The sequence below is a fragment of the Leopardus geoffroyi genome, chromosome A2, assembly GCF_018350155.1.
Source record: "Leopardus geoffroyi isolate Oge1 chromosome A2, O.geoffroyi_Oge1_pat1.0, whole genome shotgun sequence".
Classification (NCBI taxonomy): domain Eukaryota; kingdom Metazoa; phylum Chordata; class Mammalia; order Carnivora; family Felidae; genus Leopardus; species Leopardus geoffroyi.
In genome coordinates, this window is record NC_059331.1 from 77,167,962 (window position 1) to 77,186,992 (window position 19,031).

The 19,031-nt window shown below is 40.9% G+C and overlaps 1 protein-coding gene and 1 long non-coding RNA gene across 6 annotated transcripts in view; one reads left to right on the forward strand and one right to left on the reverse strand.

Moving 5' to 3' along the window:
- Positions 1–19,031, forward strand: part of LAMB4 (laminin subunit beta 4) — a 110,556-nt gene that overhangs the window by 88,228 nt on the left and 3,297 nt on the right. For 2 of the 4 annotated variants that reach the window (XM_045494431.1, XM_045494430.1), the window contains 7 exons: positions 158–363; positions 980–1,141; positions 5,156–5,300; positions 8,541–8,748; positions 11,792–11,930; positions 14,955–15,128; positions 16,417–16,570. In XM_045494431.1, the coding sequence (XP_045350387.1) occupies positions 158–363; positions 980–1,141; positions 5,156–5,300; positions 8,541–8,748; positions 11,792–11,930; positions 14,955–15,128; positions 16,417–16,570 (1,188 nt within the window). Of the gene's footprint in view, positions 1–157; positions 364–979; positions 1,142–1,456; positions 1,640–5,155; positions 5,301–8,540; positions 8,749–11,791; positions 11,931–14,954; positions 15,129–16,416; positions 16,571–19,031 lie in introns of those variants that run through there. The other 2 variants (XM_045494433.1, XM_045494434.1) reach the window with 2 other exon arrangements.
- Positions 1–19,031, reverse strand: part of LOC123606286 — a 45,947-nt gene that overhangs the window by 2,862 nt on the left and 24,054 nt on the right. For both annotated transcript variants that reach the window (XR_006716215.1, XR_006716214.1), the window contains exon 2: positions 11,787–11,892. This is a non-coding gene — a long non-coding RNA (uncharacterized LOC123606286). The remainder of the gene's footprint in view (positions 1–11,786; positions 11,893–19,031) is intronic.

A 19,031-nucleotide genomic window follows, 5' to 3' on the forward strand; every position in this document is an offset into this window, starting at 1 on the left:
CCATTGGGTGGAAATTCAAGGAAGAGGATGGCAAATTTTTGTATTGACCTTTGAGACCAAGCCCATGGTCAAACTGTGGAAGGACGGTCTTGATAACCAGCATATAATTGCATTTGTCTTTGCAAAATTTATCTGACCTCAATTTGCATTAATATAGATCCCTCAGAGACTATCAAGAAGCATTATCAGAGGTCATCATCTGCTGAAAAGAAAATTACTGAAACCACTTCTATCATAAAAAACTCTGAAAAAACCAGGAATGACTTACATAGCATGTTTGATACGCTAAGCTCAAAAGAAAACTTGTCATTGGAAAAATTAAAGCAGATTACAGTCCCGGATATCCAAATACTGGTTGAAAAGGTAAATATTCATGATGGTGTCGTAAAAGTGTTTGTAGTTTCTACTTGGTATACAGATCTCTTCAGTTGTATGTCCCCGTCTTACATTTTATTTTCTTATTTATGTTTTACAAGTGTGTAAATATAAATAACATATATACGCTCTGTTCTATAAGATAGAAACAATATAAATACATTTATTTATATTTTACTTTTTATATCCTAGGTCAAAGTTTGAGAAAATTCAGAGTAAGACTGTGGCTTGATTTTAGTGTTTTATGTTTACTTATATTATTTGCTATTTCCACAATGGTACAGATTATGATCATTTCCTCCTCCCACTCTACTATAAGTAAAAGGTAATTTTTATTAAAAAAAAATGAAATTAGTGAGAAATGCTAGATATTTGACTGTTTTCCCCCAAAACTCTCAGCGTAAAAATGGCATTGATTGACACAATGCTGATAACAAAAGAGTCAGATATTTAGGTACCTAGAAACATTTACTGGGTTGTATCCATGAACCACTGCTGAAGAAATACATATGCATAGAGCAGTGCTTTGCCTCAGTGACCCAGTGGCATTAGAAAAAACTCTGCTAATGTGTTGCTTTTCAACATAAATCATTTCTCCTGTGAGGTGTGTGGGGTACCAGGGGATATGCCGTGCGTGCTTCCGTCCTGTGGGGACCCCAGCTGCCGTGGCTCCCGGACCCTCTCCGGCCATGCCCTCCAGCAAGCTCAGGAAGCAGAGTCTGTGATTCATAATTTGAGCGACCAGGTTCAAGGTTGGAAGAATCAGGTAAATATGTCTTCTCTTGTTCTACTTGTAAAGCTGTAGCAGTCAAAAGAGAAAAGCAAACTGTTTGAAATTTTTAAAACTGCCATTTAAGGGAAAGGACAGCTTCTAAATATTAGGTGTTCATATGCTTGGAAAGATAGGATTAAAAAGACAGGTGAGTGTGGATGTAAACGTACATTTAGAAGTACGTGTGAATATTGATGTATTTTCTATTATATATGTATTATCTGTACATGTGTAAATATATTTTTTATGTATGTGTGTATATTGTGTGCTTGTAGGACATAGACCTGTGTGGAATCTTCTCTTTTATAGCAAATACTACATAGAAATGTGAAGACTTCTAGCCTTAAAGTTTTGAAAACTATAGATCCCTCAAGGTAAAGAAAAAATTTTATAAATTCAAGGGTATATTTGAAATTCTACTAAATATGCAAATTTCAATGTTCGAGGTTCATTTGAAACCCTTTTTTAAATGTTTGTTTATTTGAGAGAGCACACAAGCAGGGGAGGGGCAGAGAGAGAAGAGAGAGAGTGAGTCCCAAGCTGGCTCCTTACTGTCAGCACAGAGCCCGACGTGGGACTCAGTCTCACAGTCTGCAAGATCATGACCTGAGCCGAGATCAAGAGTCTGACACTTAACCAACCGAGACACCCAGGCAGCCCTGGAATTTAATTTTAGAAAATATTTTACTTTATTTAAAAACTTTTTTTTTAATGTTTACTTATTCTTGAGAGAGAGTGTGTGTGTGTGAGTGGGGGAGGGGCAGAGAGAGAGGGAGACACAGAATCCAAAGCAGGCTCCAGGCTCTGAGCTGTCGGCACAGAGCCAAACGCGGGGCTCGAGCTCATGGACTGTGAGATTATGACTTGAGCCAAAGTCAGACGCTTAACCGACTGAGCCACCCAGGTGTCCCCAAAAATATTTTAATAGGAATACACCCTTGGGCCTCGTACTCCTTCCCATGTTGAGAGATATGATGCAATCGTTTTAATATGTAAGTACCTGATAATTGAGTCTCTAATAATTTTAAATGTTTTCATTTATTTTTCCAGTCGTGTTGGTAAATGAGAGTAATATTTAATTGCTTAGTTTTCTTTAGGTTTCTTTTTGTGAATGCATTATGTTCATCTTGAAGTGATGAATGCAATTTTAGGTATTCTGTGAGTACATTGGATTCATCTTGTAAACAAGATGACGATGTGTGGCCTCATTTCGTCCGTTTTTGACGATATACATAGAGCCTTTGATGAAGAGAAAAATCAAAGAGCTGAATTTTTTTTACAATATAAGTTAAATATTATACCAGTTAGCATTCCTGTTTGTAAGCAACAGACACCAGCTCGTGAAAAACACAAAAAAGGAAGTGAACACAATTACTTCTGGGTCTCAGAATCGACAGAAGGACAGAGGAGCAAACCTGAGAATGGACTGAGAGCCAAGGCTAAGCTGTGTGTGTGTGTGTGTGCGTGTGTGTGCGTGAGATGAGTGTGCATACACACACATACACGTGCGCTTGCACATGCACACACACACACACACACACACACACACACACAGAACAACAGTCTCCTTCTTGAGCCTCACCTGCATGAACCTGAGCCCCAGCTGACCCTAAGCCCTTGCTCCACACGCTCCGGAATCCCAAGTTCTGGAACAAGCCTCCGATGAGCCAAGCCGGAGGACATCCCTGCACATCCTAAATGTCGAAAATTTGTATTTACATAGTCTAATTCTGCATTGCTATATAGTTTTCACTTATATGCTGTTCATCATTCTTTAACAAATGTTCACTGAGTACCTATTATGTGCGAGACATTTATCTAGGTGTTGGGAACACAGCAGTGAACTAACAAATACAAATCCTGGTGCTGCATCCTGGTGGTTAAAATAATCTTCAATTGTTTAATGTAATTATTACACCTTACTTAAATTATTACACCTTAATTAAACTATGACACCTTACTGCCCCTTCTCAAAAACACAGAAATCTCACTCCGTTTATGTAAGCCCTGTGTTCAGCTTTTACTTTTAAAAGATAGCCCCTGAGGGCACCTGGGTGGCTCAGTCAATTAAGTGTCCATCTTTGGCTCAGGTCATGATCTCACAGTTCGTGGGTTCAAGCCCCGCATCAGGCTCTGTGCTGACAGCTCGGAGCCTGGATCTTGCTTTGGATTCTGTGTCTCCCTCTCTCTCTGCCACCCTCCCATTCGTGCCTGTCTCTCTCAAAAATAAATAAACATTAAAAAAATAATAATTAAAAAAAAAAAAAAAAGATAGCCCTTGAAGTGTGTTTTAACAGAATCTGGCTTAATCAGCACATCCATGGAGAGCTGAACAGGATTGGGGCAGGGGTTTCGTGTTGATAAAATGGTGTGCTATTTTCCTCTTGATTAGAAGAGGGAAGAGTGCCAGAAAAGATTGTAAGAGAATTCTCAGGAGTCAATTGTGACAGGAGATGGATTGCAGAGAGATGTTTTAAGAGTGAAGTAATTTAGCAGTCTCTTTCTTTCTGAAAACAGCGTCGACTAATCCACACAGATTCCATCTTTATACTTTGGTGTTTTCCCACCCAGAGCATTTATTTCTGGAATTCTCGTTTTACTCCTATGCATTCTTTCTTACTGCTAACCATTTTATTTATTTATTTTTATTGAGATACAATTGACACGTAACATTGTATTAGTTTTAGGTGTATGACATATGGTTTGATGTATATATTGCAAAACGATTAACACAGTAACTCTGATTGACATCCAACACCTCACATAGTTACATATTTTTCTCGTGATGGGAACTTTGAAGATCTCTCTTAGCAACAGCTGACCATTTCAAGGTTTTCAAAGTTCTAGAGAATTAAGGAATAGCTCTCCACAAAGTGAAGATACGTATCTTTTTTAATCATGGAAATATTTCTTTTCTCTTTCATCATTTGCCAATGACTGCAATTAAATCCTTTTCCACAAAAATCCAACAGCTCAAATTAAGCTGGCTCCTTTTGTGGGGAAATAAAGGGAGATTTTTTTTTTCCTAATTGTGTTTGATCCTAATTAGCCCTACTTCTGTCACAATTAATTTATTCAGTACAGCTCAGCTTTCTGGTGATATTGTCCTATTGCCTTCTGTTGTTTTTTTTTTGTTTTTGTTTTTGTTTTTTTTTTCCTCTTTCTCTAATTTGTTGGAATTTCAAGAAAAGCCCAGGACCTTTCTCAAATCACATAATTAAGAATTTGCACTTCTGGGGGGCAAGCCTTTTAGACCTATCATTTCTCCACCAAGTGTACAGAGTGTTGGGGATTTTTCTTCGTAGCCTGCTCTGAGTTCAAACTCATTTATTAAAAGGAGGAATGCTTTCTTTTTAGCTTTTAAAGAAAGTACGTTATTTGAACTTGAGGAGTGTTGAGAAGAGTACCTATTTGAACTTACCTAAAAGAAAATGCTCAGTTTATTAAGCATAATGGCCACTGAAAGGAGTCCTAAGTGATTTGCTGATGATATAGAATGCAAAAGTCTCATGAAAACAGCATTTGAGTTTTACATTTGTGTCAGACAAAGTCATTAGTACTAGGTCAATATTGTTTTCAAATAATAATGTTGCTCACTAGTAATGTTTTCAGAGAGAAATCATATTATTTTTTCTTTTCAAGATTTTATTTTGTAAGTAACCTCTACATCCAACCTGAGGCTTGAACTCACAACCCCAGGATCAAGGGTTGTGGGCTCTACCAACTGAGCCAGCCAGGCGCCACCAGATAAATTCACGTTATTAAGAAAACATGATAATGAAAACAAATAATATCACCTTTTATTTTTTTTTATTTTTTTTCAATATATGAAATTTATTGTCAAATTGGTTTCCATAAAAGGAATCCTTTAAAATAAGTCTTTTGTTTCATTATCTAGACTTCTATTTTGTTTTTAGTGAATTTCATTTGGGTCAGCTAAGTAATTAAACGTTACACAATGTGTGGAACTGTTGTATTTTTTCCCTTGTTGTTCTTTCCTTATTCCAGCTCAAAAATGTAAGCAAACTGGCAGAAGTCTCCAAAAGCAATGCCTTACAGCTGAGTGAGAAACTGAGGAATATGAAAAACCAAAGTGAATCTGAAGAAGAAAAAATGAGTCTTTTAATCAAACAACTGAAAAAGTTTTTGTCAGGTAATAAAATATATATATATATATATATATATATATATATATATATATATAGGGACTAGTTTTTGGTTTCTTTTCCTTTTCCTTTTCCTTTTTTTTTTTTTTTAATTTAATGTATACTCAAATAGCACAACCAATTCCAAATTACATTTAGTGGGAATGAAATGCATAAGTCGGAAACATGATGTACTCCTTGATTTAAAATTTCTTAATGAAAATAATCCCAAAATAGTACCTCTGCACCAAAAACATACGGCTCTCTGTATAAGAGCAATTTAGTAATAACAATTTTTTAAAAATCTAGTATTTAGTTAAAATTTCAAGCAACGAACTCGGTGTTTAAAGTTATATGTTTTGTTAAAGAAAAAAGTCTACTGTAATGATTCTATCAGATTCCCTAATGTTAGGAAAATCTGACATGATTTTCTCTGCTGACAGACCGTATTAGATCTGTTATGGACTATTTTCCAAGTTTCATAATGGTTCTCTGTGATTGACCAAAAGGAACTATTTGTGACTCATTATTATTATAATTATGATTTTTATCCCTCATTGTACCTTATTTGGGGAGAAGTGTATTTTATTTTATTTTTTAGGAGATTATTTTAAACTATAGAGAATTATTAGTTGAAGATAAAAAATCGCATGGTACAACTGAAAATTGACCTAAAACCTCGCACTCTGCAAGTAATGCAGTTCGGATACAACTCTACACAGAATTAATCTTAAGAGGCTTTCTTCTCTATCACCATCTTCCAGATTCAATAATTTAATGCACCTCACGTGAATTAACTGACAACTGGGATGTCTGTTACAATCTTTGCAACCACTTTGTTCATCTGTTTAATATTTGTAAGAGACCCCTGTGGCCAATTATTTTTTCCATCTCAGTGTTTCTAGATATTGGATTAGCAGCTCCAGTCCTGATTTTCGAAATAAGAACAAAATTAGGCAGTACAAATAATCGGTGAAAATAATCAAAATAATCAGTAAAAATAAATGGGGGTGCGATGGTCCCCTGGATGATCGTTCAAAAACAAATTTGCTGTGAGTTAGCTAGATGGATTGCTATCGACCAGACACAGATCCAGGAACTGGTGGGATTGAGGAATGCGTTAGCTGTTTCTACAGACACGGGTCAATCCAGGCACGAAAACCAAAACTAAACCGAACTGCCAGACCCATAGTGTGACAATGGTGCACTAATACACCTCTGGGCCCCAGTGACGGTTCTGAAGGCAAGTTCAACTGCCTTCCACCTCATTCCCTGGGTCATAGAGCCTACTTCCTTACCACTGGTATTTCTCATCGCTGCTGAATACATTTCTAATTTTTTAAAAAAGTTTAATTACGCTAAGGAAATGAAAAACAAAACTGTGTCCAGATTATTACAACAAAAATTAGGCAAAGGGAGAAATCCTATTCCATGAAAGAAACTTCCCTGATCTGGGCCCCAAGACCCTTGGTCACTGGAAAGCAATACCCTTCACTCACCAATTTCTTCTCTCTTTTCCATAAAACCCAAATGAAAGTATTATTAAATTGCATGGTGCCTACGCTATTTAGCTATTCTTGACCCTCTTAATATTTTCCTTGTGGTCTGAATTCCCTATTAATGAAGTCCCATATGAAAATTTTGAATTTATGCTCTCATGATAAATGCTAATAAATGTTTGATGACAGATATGTGGTTCAACGAAATTCACTTACTAGAACTTTTTTTTATAAAAGGAAATACTATTTCTTACAAGAGCCAGCTCGCCGAGTACAGTACATTCTGTTTAAAGTATGATTTGAATTTATTCACCAAATTGTCGCTTTTTTTTTTCCAAAAGCATGACAGGAAGTAAAACATTCCTTTTATATTAGACAAAACAGCTAAAGCAAAAATGATTGCCAAAAGGATATATACTTATATCATGTCACTCAAAAGCTAAAAGCTGTCTGTGGTGCCCACTGTCTCCAGAAGAAAGTCCACGTTCCTTAGCCTTGCATTGAGAGGCTCCTGTGTCCTGCTCCCAGCCCTTGGGGACTTCCGGTCCCTCCCACCCCCATTTAGACTCCACTCTCCTGCCAACAGTGATCTGATCATTGCTCCCAAGCTTTGGCTTTGGCGGTTCCCTCAATTTAGAATGCTCTGACCCCTGCCTTCACCCCACATTTCCCCGAGTATAATCTCGCTGTCCTCCAGGCTCAGTTTATGTGCCTTTTTAAGGTTCTTCCTGAAATATTTTCCCCTCCCTCTGGGCCGCATATCATTTCATCTTATATTTATTGCTTCTGTTCGTATGTGATCGGTATTTGTATGGAACGACTTAGATTCCCCCACTTGATGGTAAACCCCTTGAGGATTAGAGCTCCAACTCCCCATGTGGGATGTAGCATTCTGCCTCAGTAAGGAGCCAGAGAGTCACAAAGAGCTGTCACCCCGAACCCTAATGGCCGATCTTCCGCTGCAGTTCTCAGGGAAGGCCAATTTTATTGTCCTGAAAAGCAGGGCATGGGTGCATGTAACAGTTTCTTTACAATATGTTATTCATCCGGTACTTTCCCCTGTACTGTCACATCGCCTTCTCAAAATAGGACTTTGGTGGTGTCCAGTTATAGAGATGGGCAACCATTGTGTGCCTTTTTAAGGTCATGGAGAATTAGAATCGAGTTTTGTTGAGTCCAAACCTGGTGCTTCCCCGATACCTCATTCACCGTATTTGAATCTTCTCTTTTTATTTATTTTTGAGGGAGTGTGAGCAGGGGAGGGGCAGAGAGAGAGGGGAACAGAGGATCCAAAGTGGGCTCTGTGCTGACAGCAGACAGCCTGACGTGGGGCTCAAACTCACAAACCATGAGATCATGACTTGAGCCATAGTTGGATGCGGAGCCAACTGACCCACCGAGGCACCCCCACTCTATCTGAATCTTAATGACAGGCATCTGAACATTTTAATTGCTTTTGAATCGGTGCTTAAATAGTTCTTGGGAGGATGTTTTGCGGAACGTACACAATATTCCAAGTCTGTAGTTTTTCATTTTTCCAACAATCATTTGTGCAGTGTGTATTCAGAGAGAAGGGGAAACTGAGGATGAAGAAGAATCCATGGGGACATAGGCACTCTAATCCCTCTATTCTAGGGACACATAATCAAGTGCAAGTACATTTGACTTAGAGTTCGTTGTGCTTGTATTTATAAGATTCAGTGTTGAATAAGGAGACACAATGACCTAAAACCCACCTTCTTATTTAAGAGGAAAATGTGCCTCCGGAGGACATAGAGAAGGTTGCAAATCGTGTACTTGACATCCACCTACCAATAGCATCACAAAATCTAACCTGTGAACTTGACAAGATACGAAAACCGACACAGCTCTGTGAGGACAACGGAACAGATGCGGGCAGGCTAAATAAAGCGGCAGACGAAGCCCGAAAGGTTTTGGTGAAAGCAAAAGGAGCTGAGTAAGTACAACATTAATAATCCCATTCCTGCTCTCACAGACCATCTGCTAAAAGACCATCTGCAAAATATTTGCGTGAGGAGTTACTTAACGTCCAAATGAAATTACCCTCCAGTAGTTCAATGCCCACAGTGAGGGCTAAGCCCTTTGCAGGTGTCTCAGGAAGCTGGGCAATTGGGAGGCAATGGGCGAGCATACATATTTTCCATTTGCCTTCCGTAGAGTCAGAATGCCCTTCCAGTGATCTGGTACCTCTTCATGCCAATAAACGTCACAGACTAGTTATATGCCAGTTATCTTAACAAGTGGTGGGAATATCGGTGTATTTTCCCTTTCTTGTTTACCTATGTCTGGGACTTTCTAAATTTACCATAACAGACAGTACCTTGAAGATCTAAATTTTTTTTAAAAAGACCACACTAAAAAGATATGGTGGCGAGGGATAGAAGAAAGGAACACTAGTGCCCCAGGAGTAACACAGGAGTAAAAGTAGAGAGAGAGGACGCAGAGCCAATTAACTCTTGTTTCCCCTTGTCCTTGTTGACTTCGCCAAGCGAAAAGGAAAAGACCTCTTGATGTTTTTATGAGCGTGGGGTGCTGTGGGTCAGAGTCACGGAGTCACTTGGACAGTGGCGACATCATCAGTATCCACCACCATTTTTGGGTGCCCCGCGGTTGAGCCCTGAGCTGCCTTCACTGTCTCCACACCCACTTGTGTAAATGAAGTGTACCAGACTCAGGTGTAAGCCCAGCCCCTTCCAGGGTTAATATTTAAAACTAGGAAGATTAAGTAACTGCAGTATAATCACTTGGCTATTAAAAATGATGCTGAGAAAGATTCTTGATAACATGCAGAGATTCTTGGAGTGTAATGCTAATGCTTTTAAGAAGAAGATAGGAGCTTATACACTGAAGAGGACCTCCATCATGAAAGGAAAAAAAATGTAGGATAAAAATACTGGACTATGCTGCTATCTTTTTTTTTTTTTTTTAACGTTTATTTATTTTTGAGACAGAGAGACAGAGCATGAACAGGAGAGGATCAGAGAGAGAGGGAGACACAGAATCCAAAACAGACTCCAGGCTCTGAGCGGTCAGCACAGAGCCCGACGCGGGGCTTGAACTCACAGACCGTGAGATCATGACCTGAGCTGAAGTCAGACGCTTAACCAACTGAGCCACCCAGGCGCCCCTACGCTGCTATCTTAAAAGGTGGTAGGATTAGTGGTAAATTTTTCCCTTCCTGATATAATTTTTTCTTTGTTTTGTGTTTCTACCTCCTCCTCCTCCTCCACCCCTCCCTCCTCCCCTCTCTCCTCCCCCTCTCTCCTCCCCTCTCTCCTCCCCTCTCTCTCCCTCCACCCCTCCCTCCTCTCCTCCTCCTCCTCCTTCTTCTTCTTCCTCCTTCTTCTTTCTTCTTTCTTCTTCTTCTTCTTCTAATTTTTCATATTTCCTAAATTTAATAAGCAGTTACATTGAAAACCTAAAGGAAAAAGAGGGGCGCCTTGGTGGCTCAGTCAGTTGAGCATCCGACTCTTGATTTCGGCTCAGGTCATGATCCCAGGGTCATGGGCTCAAGTCCCATGTTGGGCTCTGCACTGAGTGTGAAGCCTGCTTAAGATTCAATCTCTCTCTCTCTCTCTCTCTCTCTCTCTCTCTGTCCCCCCCCCAAAATGTGTGCACACTCTGTTTCTCTCTCTAAAATCTGAAGGAAAAAGAATATAATAAAAAGATATGGTGGTCGGGGAGTGTTAGGAGAACTTTCCTGAGCCCCTCCTGTAACTGTAGAGAAAGAAGTTATAGAAAGGGAAGTCTACATATTGTATGGTTCAACCAAAGGACATTCTGGAAAAGGCAAAAACTGTGGAGACAGTGAAAAAGATGAATAGTTGCCAGGGGTTGAGGGGAGGAATGAAAAAAAAAAGGTGGAGCAGAGAGAAATTTTAGGACAGTAAAAATATGCCGTATGACACTATAATGATGAATACATGGCATTGTACGTTTGTCCAAACTCACAGAATGGACACCACTAGGAGTGAGCCCCAATGTGAACTATGGACTTCAGTGTCTATGATGTGTCCATGCGGGTTCGTCAATGCTAACAAATGTACCAGCCTGGCAGGGATGTTGATAACTGGGGAGGCTGTGCTCGCTGGGGGGGGGGGGGGGGGGGGAGAGGGGCAGGGGGCATAAGGGACCTCTCTGGACCTTCTGCTTAATTTTGCTGTGAACCCAAAACTGTTTAAAAAAAATAGCCTTTTTTAAAAAAGTGAGTGAGAGATTCCACTAGGAGAGGTGGGGTTGCATGGGGAAGGCGGATGTTTTGCAAGTCAGTTTTTCTTGCTGTTCCACACGCACTTGTGATTCTGCCTCTGCAAAGGTCTATCTGATATTCCACTCGCTTGGTACATTCTTCCCAAGGTGCTTCTGACCCCACAGATCTAAGTATCTGCTGACTATTGACTAGAGGTGAGCTTATTTCTGTAAAACAGACTATCACTTGGAATGCTTGTGATTTTAACCTCTGACTGGGCCCCTGGAAGCTAGGATGTCAGTGAAGCTTAAATAAACCTGAATAAACACAGCCTGAAAACGTAGGGCTTTTAGTTCTCTTTGCTGTCTGTGGAGTCTCTTGACTATCCCACCCCCACTCCGGTGAGGATTTAGAGAGTAGTGCTTAAGTTTGACAAACCAGGGAACTGGAATCGGCTGAGGAGAGTTATTTTGTTCAAAGCTGGGCAGTGAGAGTCCTCAAGCCTCTCTGGTTATGACAGATCAAGAAGGAACAAGGCCTGTGTCATCGATTTCCATATCTGCCGAAATCCATATCTATTTGATATGTGTATATGTGCATTCTTATTGGCATGTAAAGATACCGATTCTCAAAATAAAGATCTCCGCACTTTGCCTTGCTTAAGAGTAATTTAAATTTACTTTATAAATAATTCAGGCAAGTTTTTCCGTTGAGTCCAATGAACTCCCAAGGTGAAATAAATGAATAATTGTATATTTATCTAATCTGACACATTAATATCTTACCTTAGAAAAGCAGCAAATGTTCTATTAAATCTTGACAAAACGCTGAATAGATTGCAACAAGTTCAAACCACCCAAGGACGGATAAATTCTGCCATCACACAGCTGACTGCAGAGATAACAAAAATTAAAAAGAACACTGTGCAGGTATTTCTGTACCCTCTTTGAAACTAACCTGAAAAAAATTTTGAATGTGGACACAGCATGGTTTTTTTGTGCGCCAATGTGATGCTTGCCTAACCCATCTGATTGGGATGATTTTAGGATAAAATAAAATGATGGTGGTTTTATGCATTTAATTGATGTTCTTTTTTTTTAATGTTTTATTTTCGAGAGAGAGAGAGCGTGAGCTGGGGAGGGACAGAAAGAGAAGGACAGAGGATCTGACATGGGCTCTGTGCTGAGAGTAGAGAGCCCAGTGCAGGGCTTGAACTCACAAACCGTGAGATCATGACCTGAGCCGAAGTCAGATGCTCAACCAACTGAGCCATCCAGGCACCCCAATGTTCTACGGAGCTCTCACAGTATCGCTTCATTCATTCTTGACCCCTCCCGGGGGAAGAAGCAGGTGCTACTGTCTGCTTATAAATGAGGAAACTGAGACTTAGGGAGGTTAAGTGACCTGCCTAAGGTCACGCAGCTTATTAAAGGTAGATTTGAGGCCGGAGTTTAATCCCTTCTGATTCCAGGGAAAGCCATAGACTTGCGAAAGCTCATGAGGCAAAGAAATAAAGCTGATTGTTGCCAGGGTTTTGTAACTGCCAGGTTTTGCATGAGAGCTCATCAGACTATCCTAAGACTGAAAGAATATCTTACCCTAAAGAAAGCGTCCCGTCCAGAGCACGGGACAGGGTGCAAAGCCATGGTTTAACCCACAGAATGGATCCGGGAGAGGAGCCTAGCAGTTGGAGGACAGGACAGGACCTAGTCCCAAGCTGTGTGAAGTGTCTTCCTCCAAGTCTCCACTCTCCAGTCTATTCCCTTCTCCATAGAATGCTGGTTCCTCGGTCTCTGTTCTGCAGCCAGGTTTTATAGGTAAATACATGCAATCTGGAAAGAAAAGCAGAAACAGACAGAACAGGAAGCAGTGCACCAGGAAGTAAAAGGGTTGGATATGAACCGGTTGCAAATATTGGGCAGCAGAGAAACCAAAGAAGGCCTCCAGGATTTCCCCTTCGAGGCATATACTCTAGAACAGGGGATGGCGAAATAGAGCCCACGGGCCAAATGGGCTCACTAACTGTTGTTGTTTTCGTTTGTTTTTTTAATCCCAAATCATGAAGTCTTAGTGGAATACAGCCACACACTGTCGGTGGCTGCTTTTGTGCTACCGTGGCACAGAGTTGCATAGTTGTAATAAAGACTTTATGAACGACAGAGCACACAACATTTACTATCTGGTCCTTTACGGAAACAGTCCGTAGATTTGTACTCTAGAAAAATTTCCTCGTGTGTCCAAGGGCACAACAAGGGACTTCTATTTCTACAAATATGGTGCATCCGGGACCCCAAGGAGCCCTCCTAGTAGAAAAATATCCAAAATGTTGCATAGGATTTTTTTTTTTTAATTTTAATACACAGCTGAATTAGTAAGAAATGGATGAACTCTTCAGAGGCCAACAGTGACAGGGAAGTCTGACGCCAGAGAGGTAATAAAGCATGAACCTGACGGCGGGCAGAGTGTATCTGCCAACCCCTGGTGCATGAGAGCTGTTGGTCTTAATGCTCACCAGGCAGAAGAGACAGAAAACAAAGCCCATTCAAGGAGAGAATAAGACCCCAAATGGAAAGGCAAAATTCTCAGTGAAATGTTAAACCCCTCCCCCCTAACACACACACACACACACACACACACCCTGGGAGGGCAGCCCCAGTAAGACACTGGGGCTGTAGTGAAAGAAAGTCTTGACTAAGAATTTCTACCCCCAAGCTGGCTTTCACAGGAATTTGAGGGTCAGATTCACACTACCTGTGTGGCCCCCCACAACCCAAGCTGAAAATGTCCCTTAAGGTGGTCCTGGGCTGCCCTCAGATGCCTGGCAGAGACAAACAAGGGAATTCACCTTAAAACCAAGACTCAAAAAAATTCTCCCCAAACACATAAAAGAACCAATTGCCTGCCTCAAGCAAGAGTCATCAGAAATAGTAAACAACAGAATCAGAACACAAGAGACTGGGGATATACCATCATTGGATACAGAATACAAAATCATAATGTTTATTATGCTTGAGAAAATCAAAGAAGGCATGAAAGGACGACCAAAGAATGAGATACAAGAGATAACAGGGGCATCTGGGCGGCTCAGTCGGTCGAGCATCCAACTCTTAATTTTTAATTTCGGCTTAGGTCATGATCCCAGGATCGTGGGATTGAGCCCCGGGCTGAGCATGAAGCCTGCGTAAGACTCTCTCTCTTCCCCTCTCCCCGACTCACGCTCTCTCACTCTAAAAAAATAAATAAATAAAAAGGATATAACAGATGACCAGTCAGATTTGACTTCTATATATGACAGATGTAGTCACGGAAATAAGAAACAAGTATAAGATGTTCATTATTGTTTGTAAGGGGGAAAAAAATTAGAAGCCACCTGCAATAAATAACCGGAGAATAGGAATATCAATTGTATATCCGAACAATGGAATGCTTTAAATTGCTAAAACGGAATAAACAAGAGCTATGCAAACTAGCCAAGATGAAGTATACAAGCATAACTTTGAGTTAAAAATTTAAGGTGCAGAAAGAGACAGTATCATGTATTTGCATACAGTTAAAAAAAAAAAGAAATACCGCAGGTGTTAAAAATACCAACTTTGTAATAGTAAAAAAGCATGTAGAAATACACGGGGTGACGCATATTAGATTCAGGAGAGTGGTTCCCTTTAGGGGGACAGAAGGGATGGGACGAGGGTCTTCACTCACTGGCAAGCGCTTTATTCTTAAACGGGCTGGAAAGTGCGTAGATACGGGTCATATTTGCTTTCACACCCGCGCGTATGTCTAGGAATATTTTATTACAACTTTGTTTTGGATGGAACTGAAAAACTGAAGGAATGATTTCCTTTCCCTTCACACCTAGCTTATTTTCTGAAGGGCATAATTAGATCATTTGTTTTTGTGTGGTTTGTTACACGAAGAGACTTTCTCCTTTCTGGTCTTTCAATCGACAACAGGCTGAAAAGGAAGCCAAGGACACCGAGAACAAGCTGGACTCAGCAAAGCAGCAGTCGGTGCTGGAAGCTGGACTCTCCCAGCTGCGGACCACGTTGCAAAGGAACAGGGGGCGAGTGGCCCGCGTGAGAGCTCAGGCTGCATCGGCCCAACGCCAGGCTGGGGGCCTTGAACAGGTCAGTAGCCCCACCAGTGCCACGAAGAGCAGACAGTGCTTCTTTGAAGGATAATCCTTTAACCCCACCTCATGGTGCCATTTGTCAGCAGTTCCGTTAGTGCTGGACCCTGCTCAGTGGTGTGTGTTAGTCGGGATTCCCATGGGCATGAAGGCTCTTCTGTAGCGGAGGGCTGTCTCCGGGGAAGACAAACGTCCTTTGACCATCCTAGGAGTGTTTCCTCCCCCCATCTACTCCTCCTAGTACTTCTACTGGTTTCCTGGTCTATTTTTCCCTCCCTTCCAAACATTCACAGTCTGTGCCGTGGGTCTATCTTGGGCGTATTTACCCTTTACTCTAGATAAATCACATAACCTATAATGAAAACAAGTGAAAGTCACCTGCCAAAGAGAATAGACCAAGTCAGAGTGAGTTAATTAAACAGTTGTGGAAAATACCCTACTAATCTAGTTTGCTGAAAGAAACTATCAACTCATTTTCTTAGCAGGATATCTCTGGTCGGCTGCATTAATAGAGTAGCTTACACAAAGGAAAGATGTTAAGTGTTTTTACAATTAGTCCGGTTCTCTTGCTTTTAATTTCTAATGGGAAGGGTCACTCCCCCCCCCGCCCCGCCCCCCACTTGGGACTTGAGCACACTTTCTATGAACAGAAGTGGAGAAACGTACTTCCCACCCACCCCCTCCCCATCTCCATAGCCCCTTCCTGGCCTTCTCTCATCTATTTAACATTCTAGACTGTCAGCCACGCGGGCTGACCCCAGAGATGTCCATTCTAACACTGAGGGAGCTCTGGACACTAACGCATATATACTTCGCTTCCTGCCTCATTTCTCTCTTACGTATTTGCCAGCCAAATAACGTATCATTGCTACTAAATCTTTGCCACTCACTCTGCCCTTCATCCTGTACAGGCAGCTGTCTGATCCAGCTGAACCAAAGATTTGTCAAAGGCAGGATTGTGTCAGTTCTGTCCTCTGTATCTCCCACCTTAGCTAGTTTAGCACAAACAATCGGTGCTTCCTAAATCATTGCCTTAACATGGAATTAACATTGCTATTTTGTAACCAAGCAGTTTTATGTTTAATTAGCTAAAGCTGAGGATTTTTTTTCAGTCTAAAAAAAACATTGCAAATAAAAGCCCTGTTGGAAATATCAGGGTGACTCCAGCCTATTGATCAGATCATGGTTTCCGCTTGCACCTTTTGTGAACGGTATCAGGCAAATATCACACCCGTATACATGCTTTATAAATATTTTCTGGTGATGGGAGCGTTTCTCTGTTATAGGAGTTTGCAGAGCTAAACAACCAATATGCTGCTCTTCAGCATAAGACAAGTGCTACAGGACTGACAAAGGTAACATTAGATAAAGTGGAACAGCTAAAAGAGGCGGCAGAAAAACTGGCCATAGATACAGAAGACAAGATAAGAAGAATAGCAGGTATTTCTTCCTTTTTGGTAGCTTTCTGGAGGTCTAAGTGGCAGGTGAAATTGCCTATATTTAAAGTGTACACTGTGACAATTTGATGGGCATATATGTTGTAAAATGATCACCACAATTACGTTAATCAACAGCAGCCCGCATACTTTTTATGGTAAGAATGTTTAACATCTACTCATATATGCAATAGAATATTGTTAACTAGACAGCGCCGCACTGAACATGCGATCCCCAGACTTTTTCATCTTAAAACTGAACCCTTTTACCAAGCTCTCCCCATCTCCCCCACCCACCAGACCCTGGCAGCCACCATTCTCTCTGCTTCTAGGAGTTCAGTTTTTTTCGTTTGTTTGTTTTGTTTTTTGGATTCCACGTGAATCTATGAGTGAGATCATATAGTATTTGTCTTTCTCTCTCCAGCTTATTTTCACTTAGCATAATGTCCTCCGGGTTCATCTATGTTGTTGCAAATGGCAGAATTTCCTCCTTTTTTCGTGGCTGAATTACACACACACACACACACACACACACACACACACACACACACACATTTTCTTCATTCATTGATGGACACTCAGGTTGTTCCCATATCTTATTTATTGTGAATAATGCTGCAATGAACATGGGAATGCAGATATCCTCTTTGAGACACGGATTTCATTTCCTTCAGAGAGATACCCAGAAAGGGGATTGCTGGATTATATGGGAGTTCTATCTATTCTATCACATGCTCCACCAATGTGACAATAACAGAGTGCCACACTTCCCTGGTAGAATGTATACCAATTGATCATGACACAGTTCAACCACATATGAGTCCACTGAGGAAAGGAAGGAGGAATTGGGTCAGTGCCTTGGGGACCGCAGTGTAACAAGTCACTTGCATGGTTTTACTTCAAAGGGTATCATCGAGCCTCCATTTCTGTGTTCATCAGAACAAACTGGCATGGCCTTTGGTCAACCTGAAATGCCCTTTTCCGAACCCACTGTTTCTCAACCCAGGGTGATTTTATCTCCTTCCCTGGGGACAAAAACGTCTGAAAACATTTCTGCTTGTCACACCTAGGGCGTTCCACCGGCATCTAGTGGATGGGGGCCGGGGGCACAGGTAAACATTCCATGATGCACAGGACAGCCCCACAGTGAACAATTATTTTACCCAGAGAATCAGTAGTGTGGATGTTGAGAAACTTGAAACACCCCTTCCTAACCTATGCTTCCTATTTCTCCTCTCATGCAAATAACTGTTTTGGAGTCCATATGATCTAGACCCCAAGGCACTGGTCATCCTACAGAGAGATCTGTAGGCAGCATTCCAGAAGGAATCGTAGTCCAGACAAGGGTTTTGATCAAAAATGGACATTTAGATGCGCACAAAGTGTAGTAAATATAGAATGCATACAGTCAGAAAGTTCATCAGAATCTTCTTCCCCCACAACTTGTACTTATGGTTTTTCTAGGCAGTCATCATGCCCTTAACTGCTTCTAAATCATCAAGAAATACCAAATGATGAGTGGTCTAGTTTCACTTTTGGTTGTATTTGTATTGTCTCCAAAACTTTAAAGTGAATCGTATTCATTTGGAATGTAAATAACTCTCGGGGCACTTGGGTGGCGCAGTCGGTTAAGCGTCCGACTTCAGCCAGGTCACGATCTCGCGGTCCGTGAGTTCGAGCCCCGCATCAGGCTCTGGGCTGATGGCTCAGAGCCTGGAGCCTGTTTCCGATTCTGTGTCTCCCTCTCTCTCTGCCCCTCCCCCGTTCATGCTCTGTCTCTCTCTGTCCCCAAAATAAAAAAAAAAAAAAAAAAAAACGTTGGAATGTAAATAACTCTCAAAATGTTCAAACAACCGAGACTCCTCCTGTATAATGCTTCTTTGTTATAAAATGAGTCTTTGGCCTTAGAATCACTTATATTCCCACTATGACAGGGAAAAAAATGAGAACACACCATTGGTGTGGGCCAAAGTCAGGAAAAATACATCCCACCCTGTTACCATTCATTATCTCTGGGGAGGGGGAGAGTAAAGAGGAAAACGCTACTTTTTCTATTAATGTAATTGTTTATATAATTTACATCTTTTACGTTTATGTAATTTACACAGTTTTCACTTTCCATATTTTCCTAACAATTTTGAGAAGAAATTAACTAGGAAAGAGTCAAAAAGACACAGCGGTTTTTATTGTGCCCTCCATAAGCAATACCATGAAAATCAGTTGCTGTTATTCACACAACTTGGTCCTTACTGTAGGAGCAAAAACGTGGGGAGAACATTTTCTGTCTTGTGTTTTATGTTGAGGCCCAAACTGTTTCCATGTATTCCCATAGCCTCAAACTCTCAACAGTTTTTGAAATTCGCTTGGAAGAGAAGTTAGGGGCCTTCTAAGAGAAGTCTAAAATAACACACTCCACTTTCTTGGCTCTGTTTTGAGAGCTGTTCTGACAGCTCAACAAGGTAGGA